The sequence below is a fragment of the Myotis yumanensis genome, unplaced genomic scaffold (assembly GCF_028538775.1).
Source record: "Myotis yumanensis isolate MYYU_CA2020_CCGP unplaced genomic scaffold, mMyoYum1.0.hap1 SCAF_1, whole genome shotgun sequence".
NCBI classification, from domain to species: domain Eukaryota; kingdom Metazoa; phylum Chordata; class Mammalia; order Chiroptera; family Vespertilionidae; genus Myotis; species Myotis yumanensis.
This window is the reverse complement of record NW_027223752.1, coordinates 229,111,712-229,126,502: the sequence shown is the minus strand read 5'-3', so window position 1 is coordinate 229,126,502 and position 14,791 is coordinate 229,111,712. Positions and strand designations below refer to the sequence as shown.

The window sequence follows — 14,791 nt, the reverse complement described above, 5'->3', positions numbered from 1 at the left end:
ATGGCTGTTTGTAATATGCATGAAGGAACCTAAAAATATATTCTGAAAGCTCAATTAGAGTTACCATAGTCACACCTGGATCACAGAGAACTGGATACAGGGGCTACCTACAGACACTTGTGGTCCAGTCAGTGGCAGCATGGTCTTTTAGAAACTACTGAATTTATGATGACTTTTCCCCAATGCAAGGGAGGGACTTCCTTGATGGGCCCGACTTATAGCCAAGTTTCAAGTCAAACACCAGACTATAGTTTAAAAATGAAGAGGTAATTGGGGCTTATTGAAATTATGTTATTATGGCTAAAAAAGAAAAAGAAATACTAAGAATTGAATTGAGTAAACCTTTCTCCTTTGCTCATTCTTGCTTTATGTGTACTGACAATGTATGAGCATTGGTGTGCCCAAGTGAGTCATAGTCCAAATGGTTACAACAATAGTCACATCTAGGAAAGACTGGTCTGAAATGTGCAGACGGCGGGGGGCTCTCCCAGAACTGTATATTGTCCTCTTTCCCTCTCAGAAGAGGGTGAAGGTAAAATGGAAAAGGAAGTTCTTACATTCTTAAATCCTCGGTAAAGAATCTGGAGCTCCTTCTTGGTGAACTTGCTCTGGGCTTCCAGCAGCTCAAGGGCCTCAGGCCGATGCCTGACGGTGGCCATCTCCAGCTCATCCTCCACGCTGTCTGCGGAGGGAAACCAACAGAGTCTTAGAACAGCCTCGGCTCCCCAGCGCTTATACAGTAAAACAAAGGAGCATTTACTAGATGCCTATTATTTTTCCAGAGGAATGGTTCTCATACTGCCAATCAATATGTATATTTCCTAGAGTTCAGACTATGAAGCCAAGCTAATACTACATAATATATTTTCATAGTTTCTAGTTATTAGACATTACATACTAACATTTCCCAGTAAGTTTGAAAAGTGAAAAAAAATATATAATGGAAAACTTAAAACCTTGGATTTGTGTATTTATAACAAGTACTAGTTATAAAACCAGGATTTTAGTTTAATAACAATCAACATCACCCTGTATCATGCATCTATGAGTTAGGCCTTTGCTAATACTCAGCAAGGATTCTTCTGAAATAAAGCATTTCTCCAGGGGCTGCAAATAAAGTAGTCAGATCAAGTGAGAAAAATCAGCGACCAGTATGTCTGGCATAAACCCAGTCTCCATGGGTGCACACTGGATGGACTGGGGCCTATGGGAACTTCTGGCCAAACTCTATTTTGCAGATAAGGAAATCCACAGCTACAGATAGATTATAAAATATTGCACTTTACTTTGTGAATTATATATTTACCACATTTCTCTAAGTTGCTCTATGCAAACTAATTTTCAGTCCACATAAATTTGGGAAATGTAAACATTTACAGAGTTTGGGAGCAAAACACAGGACTATATGGTTTAGAGAGAACTTGCAGCAAAGAATTCTGTTTAGCTTTGTTTAACCCAATTAACCCCAAGGGGTATTTGTCCACAGAACCCTTCTTCCCCACAAGTAACATCTGGTAACATCTGCATATTTGCATTAGGATCATTGGGAGGTGTTGGGATATAGTAGGATCTGGATATTTGGGTCTCAAAAAGTACAACATCCTTAATGAGGTCTAGCTCTTTGCGGTGGGGACAATGGAGGCCTAAGGAATTCTTCCTGCCATAGTTCAGCTCAAACCTCAGCTAAGAAACTCATCAGGGACAGAAGCATCCAGGCCCAGTACTGAGGCCATGGCTTCCCTCCATCATATTCCTTCCTCTTGGCTACAGATTCCCAACTCTGAGGGGTGAAGCTCAGGAGAAGAGCTTCTTTTCATCAACTCTGGACCCAGGGCCACCAGTACCCCCAATTCCACCCTGCATGTATCATTTGGAAATTTAGTTCTTGTTGATTACAAAAGTCACATCATTTTTGATACTTAGTAACACTGCCTCTCTGGTGATTACCAGGGCGGGAAGGGGTGGGGGGAGCTAGAAGAGTAGAAGAGGGTAAAGGAAGAAGATTTGACTTGGATGGTGGTGAACACACAGTACAAATAAACAGATGATGTATCATAGAATTGTGCACCTGAAATATATGTAATTGTATTAACCAATGTCACCCCAATAAAATTAGTATATATATATATATATATATATATATATATATATATATATATGTATATATGAAACTGCCTTTCACTAACATGTATACCTACTTACTGTTCTGTCTCACTGAAGTAGAGTTCAGGGCCAGAACTCTCACTTAGCAGGAAAATGAAGGTCAGGGGAAGTCTGATCTTCACATGTCCTCATCACTGCCCTCCAGGAGTTTACGAAAGACCAGTAATGGCGGCGAAACAAATACTTGGAATGGTTATGCTTGTCAAAATGAAAAAGGGGATGTGAAAGCAAATATTTGTTTTGTACTTTTCGTATCAAAATAATTTATTTTGCAACAGGGATCTGGAAAAGCTGCAGAATAGTGATTGATAGATAATAAGAAGAGGGACATGAAAAAATGGCAAGAACAAGAGTATGTAACTCTGAGCTGACAAGGATAAAATTGATGAGAATTTTGGTGGTTTGCCTCTAAAGCAGTGGTTCTCAACCTTCTAGCCCTTTCAATACAGTTCCTCATGTTGTGACCCAACCATAAAATTGTTTTCGTTGCTACTTCATAACTGTAATGTTGCTACTGTTATGAATCATAATGTAAATATCTGACATGCAGGATGGTCTTAGGCGACCCCTGTGAAAGGGTCGTTCGACCACCAAAGGGGTCGCGACCCACAGGTTGAGAACCGCAGCAAAGGATGTGGAAAGAAAGTAGCCAATGAAAGGCAGCTAGGCATTAACAGCTTGACCTCAGGCTGGGCTTTATGAAGCAAGTAACAAATGCCAGAATGGGCTCCTTCAGTTTTCTCCGTTGTTCATCGGCGCGATTAAGTTGATTCTACTCCATGGGTGCTGAGCAGAAAGAATGAAGGAAGATGGTACTCCCTACGACTGCTGTGAATCCAATGACTTGAGCTGCCTGGTAGTTATTGTCGTTGCCAGTGGAGAAATAAGTTCCTCAGAACAGATCTAATGCAAACAAACAATAACAAATAGAAAGACTCTGGCTTTCTTGAAAAATGCCCTGGTATAAGCTCCTTATGAACCATTTAGAGTGTAATTTCCTCAGCTTAAAATATTCCTCTGTCCTTTTCTCACCTGGTGAAATGTGTGTATCTTTTATGACCTATTGTAATATTCCTGCCTCCTCTCTAAAGCCTTCCCGATCGCTCCAGCATGCAGACTGGTCAGAGGTCTACACCTACCTCTCTCTCACAAGAAAACATTGTGACCTGCTTGTGTCTGTCTTCTCTATTGTGAGTTCCTTGAAGACAGATCTGAATGTCCTCTGGACTTGATATAGAGTCTCATATCCCATCGTGGCTCAAGCATTATTTGGTGAACGAATGAATGAGTCAATAAACAAATGATATTGCTAATAAAGTTTCCATGCCTCTGGAGTCTCTGGAACCTTAGCTGCCCTCCAGAAAATCATTTCTCAGACTGAGGTTTGTGGGCCACTGGTGGCCCTTAAATGCCTTCTTTGGAATCACTGTGTTGACTGTGTATTGTTCTGAGAAACACAGCAAGGCAGAAGTAGGGGAAATTTTAATCAGATTTTCTGAGTAACCTTTGAATCATAGCATAACCTCCTCTAGACCTAATGCCCTTTCCACTAGAAAGAAACAAAACAGCGCGTTAACTTTTTGGCCTTTGCAACCACACAGCAGTCTGAATCACACACCCAACACAGTTGCTTCCCCAGCTGTCGCAGACGTGTATATGCCAAGACTGAGATGAGAGTCCTGGGGCCAGGGGGTCAATGTAATTGAGTTAAGTGTGTGTGATAGGATGAGCAGCACATGCAATATTCAAAGCAGCACATGCAATATTCAAAGCAGCACACTTGAAGGGCCTGCCTGCAGGCTCTCTTGTTTTCCCAGCTCACTGGCACCTTACTTCTTAATGACTCCTGCCTGCCAGAGGGCTGTTTCTATTTCCAGGAGGCTGACAGGCTCTAAACACACACCTGGAGTCATCAGCAATCACCAGCTTATGATACATTAAAAATGCAACACCATCTAACCCAATCCAAACTCTGATTCCTGGAGGCAAACTCTGTGCAGAGCACAGTGTGATTCTGCCGCAAAATACATGATGTGACTCAGCCACCACCAAAGAGCATGCATTTGGGGAGGGATTTTAATATAGTGCTTAGCATTTATTGAGCTCCTATTAGATGTCAGGAGACGGGCTCTATTGATATTATTGTACTCCTTGCAGTAACTCCAAGATGAGCTATCATTGTCTATTATTTACACATGTGAGTACTGAGTCTAATAGAAGTGAAAAGAAAAAAAAAAGAGTGGCGAGATGTCACATAGGAGAAAAAAGAGAGAAAAGATTTACATCCAAGTCTGTAACGACAAAACATGTTCCGTCTGCTTTGCCACTTCCTCTCTCTCTCTCTCTCTCTCTCTTTAATATATTTTATTGGTTTTTTACAGAGAGGAAGGGAGCGGGATAGAGAGTTAGAAACATCGATGAGAGAGAAACATCGATCAGCTGCCTCCTGCACACCCCCTACTGGGGATATGCCCGCAACCCAGGTACATGCCCTTGACTGGAATCGAACCCAGGACCCTTCAGTCTGCAGGCCGACGCTCTATCCACTGAGCCCAATGGGTTAGGGCACCACTTGCTCTCTTAACAATGATAAAACTAATGACAACCTCTCTCTCTTCCTGCATTGTCAAATGTCTCAGAGAAGTTGACTTTCTCCACTGGGTTCATGTACTACTTCCGGCTTTCTCTTTAATCTAGTGCTGTCTGATTTCTGGCCCTTCTGTGGATTGAATTGTGTTGCTGTATAATTTGTAGGTTGAAGGTCTAACCCCCCAATATGACTATATTGAAGATATGGCCTTTAAGGCGGTCAAGTTAAATGAGGGCATAAGGATGGGACCCTAAACCAATGCAACTGGTGTCTTTATAAATATGAGAGAAAGAGAAAGAGAGAGACCTGGGATACACATGCATAGGGAAAAGCCACAAAGACACAGCAAGAAGGCAGCCATCTGCAAGCCCCTGGGAGAGGTCTCAGGAAAAGACACCTGTGGGCTCCTTGATTTTGGACTTCATGTCCCAGAACCATGAGAAAATAACCTTCTCTTGGTTAAGCCACCAGTCTATGGCATTTGGTTCTGGCAGCCTGAGCAAACTCGGAACTGGATTCAAATGACACAATAAGAATAAAAGCAGGTCTTGTTATTCACCAAGTTTGCCCAGTGAATGCTGGGCAACTTGTTAGTCAATCATATTATTTATTCTTTACCATGGCCATTAAAGAAGTGATTGTCATCCCCAATCTACAGATGAGGCTTGGAAATTCTAAGTGGCTTGCTCAAGGTCAGTTGGCTGGTTAGTAATGAAGCAGACAAGGACTCTAATCTTTCTAAGCACTTGACTGAGATTGTTAATAAAAACCACCTTCCTATAGAGAGCTTTTGTTCCAAGCCTGGCTGTATATTATCTCATTCTGATACTGACAAAAATTCTGTGAGGTATTTATTATTGCCCTTATTTTATAAAGAATAAACTGGGACTCAATGAACTTGAGCAACTTACTCAAGGTCACACAGCCAGTAAGTGACAGAGCTGGGATTTAATCCCTGTTTTGTTTTGTTTTTTGACACCAAAGGTTGTGAGTTTAGTCAACATGCTATTTGAGGGAGAAACAGTTATATATATTTTGGTCTAAAAGCCTGGGGAATAGAAGAATTGAAATCACAAACCAGGTGGCCACTGAACCCCAACTCCTCAGGGGAAATATGCCCAGCCACCTTGATCACCATGATGGTGGCCGATGATGTGCTGATCAGAAAAAGTAGAATAAGGTGTGGAAGTGATGAAATCTCAGAACTGGAAAGAACATGAAAGGTTGTTTGGTCTTCTTCATTTTATCACTGAGAAATGTTAAGTTCCAGGAGGCTGAGGGGTTTGCTTGGAATGAAAACCGGCACCATGTGGGACTCTGGCCTCTTGAATCATCTCCAGGCCTCGGTTAACACATACCTTGATGCGTTGCTAATTCCAGTGCTGCCTTTGCATCCTGAGATAATCTGAATACAAATAGTATTTTAATTCATGTATCTTCTAAGCAATTTCATTTTAATCAGACAATAAATTCCCAAACCCAGACCCCTTGAGCTTCCTGGCTGTCTCCTTTTGTTCTTCGCACCTTAGATTTAAGTCTCTCTGTCTGAGTCAACAGTTCTCTTAGGCCATGACACAGTTGGGCTAGAAATTGGAATTCAAATCACTTGGGAACAACATAATGAGTTTTAAAAATAGTAATCTTTCTCCCCTTTCTCACAACTTTTCTTAAAATATAGTAGAATCTTATTACAGCCAAAATCATAATTATGTGCACTTGTCTCTATCCCAGATCAAGCCATACCCTCCAGAACACAACTACAGAACATCTTTCTTTATAAACAAACATGACTGTGAGGCCTGTGGTCCTAATACACATGTTTATAAGCAAGGCCTGTAATGCTGAAATAAAACCATTTTATGAAAAAAAAAAAATCAGATTTTTAAAATGAAAGTGGTTCAGTACACAGGTCAGGCACACAGAATCGAATCCTTGCCTTATCATGTCATAACACTGTGAGGCCATTGCCTCCATGGCTTCTCCTAGGATCTGACAGACTACTGGCGCCACTGGTCCAACAGCATCTAAAAGCGCTCAATCTCAATAAAAACCGTGAAACAAATGCATAACTACTTGAAGCACCCCAACCAGGCCACCTTGGATCTATAAGGAGGTCCATTTCTCAATAAAACATGACCCTTCTTAAAAAAAAATCTATCCATTTTTCATTATAAGAAGATTATAGGTAGTATAACTTTAAAATTCTATTTGAGCTAAAATTGATTTGTCTGAGCCAAAGATTCAGCCAGCTTGACTTACATTGCTTTATCTCATTTATAAAAAAACCCTCTGAGTCTTTATTCCTCCTGTTGACCCTTTCTTAAATTGCTTTAATAGTGACTTGATCAGAATGACAATAACGTCATGATGAGAACAACTATCTTCTAATGATATGTTACATGTTATTATTTAGAAGTGATGAGAACAACTACCTTCTAATGATATGTTACATGTTATTATCTAGTGGCAGGTATCAGAGAAGAGTTTGACAAATTTCACTCCAGACTTTAGCTTCATACTAAACAATACTGTAGGATTCTTGATTACAGCACTGGAAACTACTCCTGAGAAATCTATATATATAAAGAGGTAATATGCTAATTGGTCCTAACGGTGTCCCAGTCACGACCATTCAACAGGCTGTGTGCACACAGGAGCTGGTGGGCAGGGATGGGGGCAGGGACTTGTGCCACTGGGACATGAGACTGCCACCAGGGGCAGCCCCCCAGTGGAGGCGCGCGCAGGCTCACCACGCTGCCTGGCCTGGAGGGGAGCTTCAGGACGGGCCGCGGCGCCCCCCCACCTCTGTGCATGAATTTCATGCATCAGGACTCTAGTCCTATATAATAAAAGGGTAATATGCAAATAGACCCAATGATAGAACGACTGATTGCTATGATGCACACTGACCACCAGGGGGCAGATGCTCAATGCAGGAGCTGCCCCCTGATGGTCAGTGTGCTCCCTCAGGGGAGCGCCTCTCAACCACAAGCTGGGCTCATGGCTGGCGAGCACAGCAGCAGTGGCAGGAGCCTCTCCCGCCTCCGTGGCAGCACTAAGGATGTCTGACTGCGGATGTCATGCACCGGGCCTCTAGTTCTGAAATAAGAAGATGTTTAATGTTCAGTCTGACACATCAGGACAAAGATGAAGTTGCCTGGAGGAAGATTTCCAAAGCAATTTTACATAACATGCAATTTTTCCCCTCCCTTCCTTTTTACATCAAAATCTTGTACAGCCATATACTCAGAATGTCCCATTCCTTAGTCCCACCCCCAGCGATGCTCAAATGGTTTGGCATCATAATCAATTGAGGAAAGAGATTTTTGAGGGTTAAGGAATTTGCTCAAGTGTGCACAGCTATACAGCTGATAAGTGGGGGACCTGGGATTGGACACAATATGTCTTTCCTCTTCCTGTTCTTATATTTGACTTATCTGGATGGAGAGTTTAGACCTGGGCCAGGCTCTGGCAGCAACTCTTTTAAAAATATAATATGTTTTTATTGATTATAGACAGAGGAAGGGAGAGGGAGAGGTATAGAAACAACAATGGTGAGAGAGAATCGCTGAGCCATGCTGGCCAGCATGGAAGCAACTCTCTAAACTCTGCCAACTTCAAATGTTTTACTCTCAACTCTTCTTGTCTTCAGAACCATTCACCTATCCACCCACCAGGAGCTATTTTCAGCCACATGGAAGGGCTACGAGCAGTTAACTCCAAGTTGTTGGTGCACAAGTCATCAGTAGAAAGCAACCCATCCATCAAAACACTGAGGAGTCCTACCACTTTCCAGGCCCCCCAGACCAATTGGAACCCCTCCGATTTCTGTCACTCAAACATGTGTTTCTTCAACTCTGACCCTAAAAATATGTCAGGACCAAAAAAAGCCCTTTATCATTGTACTTTATCCTATTTAATATTCATATATCACACGGAAAATGAAAAATACTTTGAAAACAGCCAATTATTTTGAATGTGTTAGAGGTGTTTGTTGGCAATGACATTGCAATTTCTATTCCAGGAGAACCTATTATTTTACAATGTTGTGATTTAATTCAAACAGTTATAAAGTATAACTACTCAGAAGAAAATTGCTCACAGCACATATGAATGCATTGTCTCTACCTTATTTATAAACATTAATTACTATTTACACAGCTTAGATTTTAAAATATAATCACCTATTGGAATGCTTATTATTAGCATTATCCATATTATTATTACAAGTCATGAAGGGTCCCTTATTAAAGAGGTATTATCTTCTAGGTGATAGGGTCCTACTCGCTTTTTGGTAAGTGAGGGAAATAAATATTATTTGCCAGTCATACACAGAGAGAAAATCTACAGTAAAAATGCTGGGGTGAGGGCAGAAGGAAACTAGAAATGTGATTGAACTTGCACACAGAGACAGACTAAAAAGATTGATATTCTAAGATATTCTTGTTGTCAGGAAAGGCAACAGCTGAGAGGAACTATGATCAAAGAGAAAAATTTAAAAAGTAGTGAAACATGAAGCGAGGTAAAGAAAGACAGCCTGTGATACTACACTAAAGGAACAATGCCCTAACAGTAGAGCTTCTCTTGAATTTTGATAGACTTTCTCCTGTTTGTCCTAAAAATGTAATAATATTAGCAAACCACTCTTCATAGCATTTGATCTGTGTAAGCATTTTACATACATTAACTCATAAAGTTCCCATGAGCACACTGTATTATGTTCTAAAGATGAAGATACTGGCACAGAGAGAGTAAGTAACTTGCCCACGGTCACACAGGACCACAGTCAGAGTCTGAAGTCTGGTTCCAGGGTTCACGGGCTTGTTCATGGCTGCAACCTCACCACCAAGATTAATGTCTCCTGTGTGGCAGGTATTGATAAAAATGTGTCAAATGACTAAATGACCTTGAGTTTCAGCTCTGCCCTCTTAGTAGCCTTATAATTTGGGACAAGTCACTTAAAACCGCAAATCTTTATTCTCCTCAGTTGTTAAATGGTGATAATGGCACCTGAATAATTCTGAAGATTAAATAGAATCCGTATGTAAAGGATTTTGCATAGCGAATGGTGCAACATCAGAATCCATACGCATGCTTTCTGCTATTATTATTGAGCTTTTGCCACCTCTGCCCACCTAAAGCATTGATTGACTTTACCCTGTCACTGAGCTCAATGAAACATGATTTTTATTACCTCCAGGAACACTCACTGGAGAATGTGCCCACCTCTAAGCAGATTCAGAGAACACAAAATGTACTGTGGAGTTGTTTTACACCCAAAGTCTCCTATGAAAATGTTTTGCTAAAAGGTGAATAAGGTTTCTGCTGTCAGTTATTCTCCAGAACTTGCTGTTTTGCTCTTTTTTTTCCCTCTGAAACTTTATATGCAAAGATGGGCCAGTGTTCCCTCAAAGGGCTTCTGCCCATCACGCTTGCAGCTCTAGATCCCCTGGCAAAAAAAGCAATTTGGAAGTAAGAAGGTTACACTTTAACCCTGCAATCTAAGCAGATAACAGAGCAATTTTATAGACCTGGTGGGGTGTAAAATTGAGTCTGCTTAAAGTGTTAGGCTCCTATGTCAGTGTATAAAGGACACCGGCAGAAATTGGCCTTGCTCCTGTTAATGTTTAGCCCAAATATTACTCTTCAGGTCAATGCAAGTGGACAATAGGTATTTATGACTCCTACTGGAAACTGCACAAGTGACCAATTATGAAATCATCTATAAAAGAGACAAAAAACAGAGAAAGTTTTTTAAATTTAAACTTCTAGCCCTAGCTGGTTTGGCCTAAGGACTGAAGGGTCCCAGATTCAATTCTGGTCAAGGGCACATGCCAGGTTGTGGGCTCAATCCCCAATAGGGGGCATGCAGAGGCAGCCAATCCATGATTATCTTGCATCATTGATGTTTCTATCTCTCTATCCCTCTCTCTTCCTCTCTGAAATCCATAAAAATATATTTTAAAAAACACACACTAATCTTCATTATGAAAAATAAAATAAAATAAATCTAAACCTCTATGTAGCTTTTTATAAGTAGTCATCACTCTATCCCTTTTGGACCAAATTAGCAATTAAAAAACATAGTGAAAAAAATCAAGTGGGAAGAAAAAAGATTTCATCACACAGGTAACCTGAACAAAAAAGGTACAAAACTGACAATAAAGCTTGCTTCTGGGAATGGCTTGTGTTCTTCAGACACTTTAAACCATGTCTAAAATCAAATGATCACCTCTTCTTAACTTTCATGGCCTTCTCTGTTCCTCGTCTTGCTTAATGCACCGGTATCCCTTTGGTGGAATCACTTTGTAGGCTTTCTATCTTTCACTCAGTACCACCAATTGCTCCTCAGTGTTTCCAGTTGCACCTTCACCATGCATTTCAAGTCCTTCTTCTCCCTTCTATGACCATCCCCTTAGACTGAGGCATTTGTCCTCTTCTCTAGACAGGAAAGTCTATGGTGAAGACCCAACAGAGTAATTGTGGCATTACACTGAGGTGAAACCCCTCCTTCGACACAGAATAATTATGAGGTCTTGGGTTAGTGATTTCATTTCATTGTTTAGTTCTCTCATTTAAGTGGAGATTTCATGATCTATTATTGTGTCATATTCTCATGCTGAGTTTCAGTTGGTTCCTTGATTCAGAAATCAATACCCAGCTGGCTTTTGCTGACAGCTTTGACATCCTGTTCATGTCCTGTATTAAACGTTACTCTTGATTCTTTGCTAGTCTTTTCTCTGACTTCAAGTTCACCATCAACTCTTCTAAGGTAGGACTTGTGTCCAGCTCCCTTGACTCTTGGTTAACTCTAGCCATCTCAAAACCCAAACAAAAAAGGATACATTCCTCATTTTGAACCAGTAATCAAATTTCTGGGCATACATATATCCAAAGGAAATAACAGTATATCAAAATGATATCTGCACTCCCTTGCTCATTGCAGAAATATTCACAAAAGCTAAGATATAGAAATAACCTAAGTGTCCATCAAGAGATGTATGGGATAAAGAAAACTTGGTATAGATATACAATGGAATGTTATTCAGTGATGAGAAAGAAGGAAATATGGCTGTTTGTGGCAATAAGATGGAACTTGAGGGCATTATGCTAAGTTAAATAAGCCAGACAGAGAAAGACAAATACTTTATATTACTTATATATGAAATATTTAAAAATAAAATAAAAACGTCAAATTCATAGAAACAGAGAATGAAAAAGGGGTTGCCAAGGACTGGAAGTGGGTGGGAGGGGGAGGAAGGGAATAGGGCAAGACTGGACAAACTTTCAGCTATAAGATAAATAAGGTTTGAGGAGCTAATGTAGAACATGGTGACTGTATTTGATAACACTGTGTTGTATAATTGAAATTTTCTAAGATAGTAAAATTTAAATATCCTACCCCCCCATAAAAAAAAACCTCACACTAAATAAATGTGAAGTGATGGATGTGTTAAGTAACTAAATGATGGAAATCCTTGCAGTTTTTTTTTTTTTTGGTTTTCTTTTCTTTTTCTTTTTTATTTTATTTTAATTTTTTTTTGCTAAAAGTATTACAAAGGGTATTACATAAGTGTCCTTTTTTTCCCCCCGCCCTTGATAATCCCCTGCTCTCCCTTACCCCCCCAGTGTCTTATGTCCATTAGTTATGCTTATATGCATGCATACAAGTTCTTCGGTTGAATCCTTGCAGTTTGTTAAATGAAGGCTATAATTCCTGTGATGTGTTATTCTCCCAGAAGCTTTATGAGGATGATATAAGATAATCAAGAGAAATATCACTAAATATCTTAAAATTTTATATGTCAAATAACTCAATAAAGCTGAAATAGAAATAAATAAATACAAGTGTTGGATAATTCCCCATCACCTCAGCCTTTATTGCAGAGTAAGGTCCAGACTGATGTTGGCACCAAGGATATACAAACTCTGGTCCTAGGGCACCTTTTCAGCCTTCTCCTCCCTACTTCTTATTCTTTTTGTCTTAAGCTTTATCTTTTCAGGTACCTAGAATGTTCCTCCTGCTTTTTCTGTCTCCAGTGAAATGATGATTCTTCTCCAAAGAGCACTGCTGAAATATTCTCTCTTTGTGAAATGCGCTGAGGAGAGACTCAGTCTCACATCTGTGGCTATAGGAGTCATGATCATCATGGTATAGAATAACGGCATCGGCAGCCAACATTTAGGGACCACTTACTAGCCAGTCACTGTTGTAAACACTTCACATGCTCATTTGAACTTCCGGGTGAACATATAATATTGGCTACTATTATTTCCACTGTACACAGAAGACAATGGAAACTCAGGAAGGGTAAGAAACTTACCTGAGGTTTCTATAGCTAGTCACAGAACCGGGGTTTGAGCCAAATAGGCTAATCCCAACATTATCGCTCTTAACTTTGTAACTCTTTACCTCTCTAGCATTGCCTCTCACAGCATTTTTCTTGAATTTGTTATATGCGAGTGATTTTTATATATATATGTCTGTTCATTTCAGTACCAGGTCAGCCTTCAGACGTCATGATCTATGTGTTCCCCTGTTCCGGGCACTATTACTTTTCACATAGTGCTCCATAGATATCTTCTTTATCTACATGAAATCTACTAAACCTGCCAACAGGAAATGGCTGTCCTGGGGTTCCTGCCTCTGGCTTTCCTATACCAAGACTCATTCATGATTTAATGAAGATTCCTGGTAGATACATGATAGACCAGGAACTAAAAAAAAAAAAAAGCCCATCTTCCTATTTGTCACTAAACAGCTATGCAACTTCGAACAAGCCACTAAATCTCTCCTTTTTTCAGTTTGTTAAATGAAGGCCATAATTCCTGTGATGTGTCATTCTCCCAGAAGCTTTATGAGGATGATATAAGATAACCAAGAGAAATAATTTAAAAATCTGTAACATCCCATACAAAGGGAAGGGACAACTATTCTAATTATTACAACACACAGTTTTCAATAAGTGACAGGCTGGTTGGTATTAAAACGGGATTAAGTAGAGTTTCCAATTTTCCCACTTGCTGCCTTCCATGAGCAGTGAAGTACCAGGAACAAGGGAAATTAAATGCTAGCTTTGGAACGTCCACTGCCCCAGCCAGAAATAACTAATGCCATCTCAATATTCCTGCAAGTTTAGATCTAGGAGATGAGGCACAGCCTGCACTTTTCATTTGTACATGATCAGACTGAGGTCAGAACACAGTCTCTTTGGACAACATGGGCTTTGCAAGGGTGCCCTATGGTGAGTAGGTAGGTGGAAAATACTTTTTTTTTTTTTTTTTTTTGTAAAACTGACCAAAACATTGAATGTAACTAGAGAACTGGTAAAAGTACAAAGACTTTGCCCCTGCCCCCACACCTCTTACTGATGAGGTGATTCAGGCAAGAGAATTAGCCTCTCATCCCTCAGTTGCCTATTTTGTAAAATGTGAATAATAAAGAGTGTCCATTTTATAGGACTATTTTTAGGATAAAATAAATTAAACTGTGCAAAGCACTTATTTTTTTAAAATTTTTTATTTATTTTTTAAAGATTTTTAAAATTGATTTTTTTTTTAGAGAGAGAGAGGAAGGGAAAGGGAGAGAGAGAGAAACATTAGTGTGAGAGCAGAACATCCATCAGCTACTTCCTGTATGTCTTCTATTGAGGATTGAGCCTGCCCTGACCAGGAATCAAACCAGATGATGCCCAACCACTGAGCCACACTGGCCAGGGCATATGCAAAGCACTTAGAACTGTACCAGCCACATAGTAAGTATTAGATGCTTATTAAATAAGTAAAAATAACATCTGAAAATTCTATCACAAAATTTTTTAGCTCATACAGATGATAAAGTTGAAGGACCTTGTTTCATACATGCAAATTAAGTTTATAAACCCTCGCAGGTTATGTTTCTGTTCCTCCAAAAAATTTCTTGACTATATGCCCAGATCAGAGCTTTTAGCTAAAGTCACTAAGGAGTTAGCATGAGATTAATTAATTGTCAGAAGGCTAAATATTTTTTTAAAAAACTTCCTGGAGGTTACTGTTGTA

The 14,791-nt window shown here is 39.9% G+C and overlaps 1 protein-coding gene across 4 annotated transcripts in view; it reads right to left on the bottom strand.

Annotated features, from left to right (window-relative positions):
• Positions 1 to 14,791, bottom strand: part of KCNIP4 (potassium voltage-gated channel interacting protein 4) — a 948,564-nt gene that overhangs the window by 89,463 nt on the left and 844,310 nt on the right. For all 4 annotated transcript variants that reach the window (XM_070398743.1, XM_070398733.1, XM_070398726.1 and 1 more), the window contains exon 2: positions 558 to 682. In XM_070398743.1, coding sequence (XP_070254844.1) covers positions 558 to 682 — 125 coding nt within the window. The remainder of the gene's footprint in view (positions 1 to 557; positions 683 to 14,791) is intronic.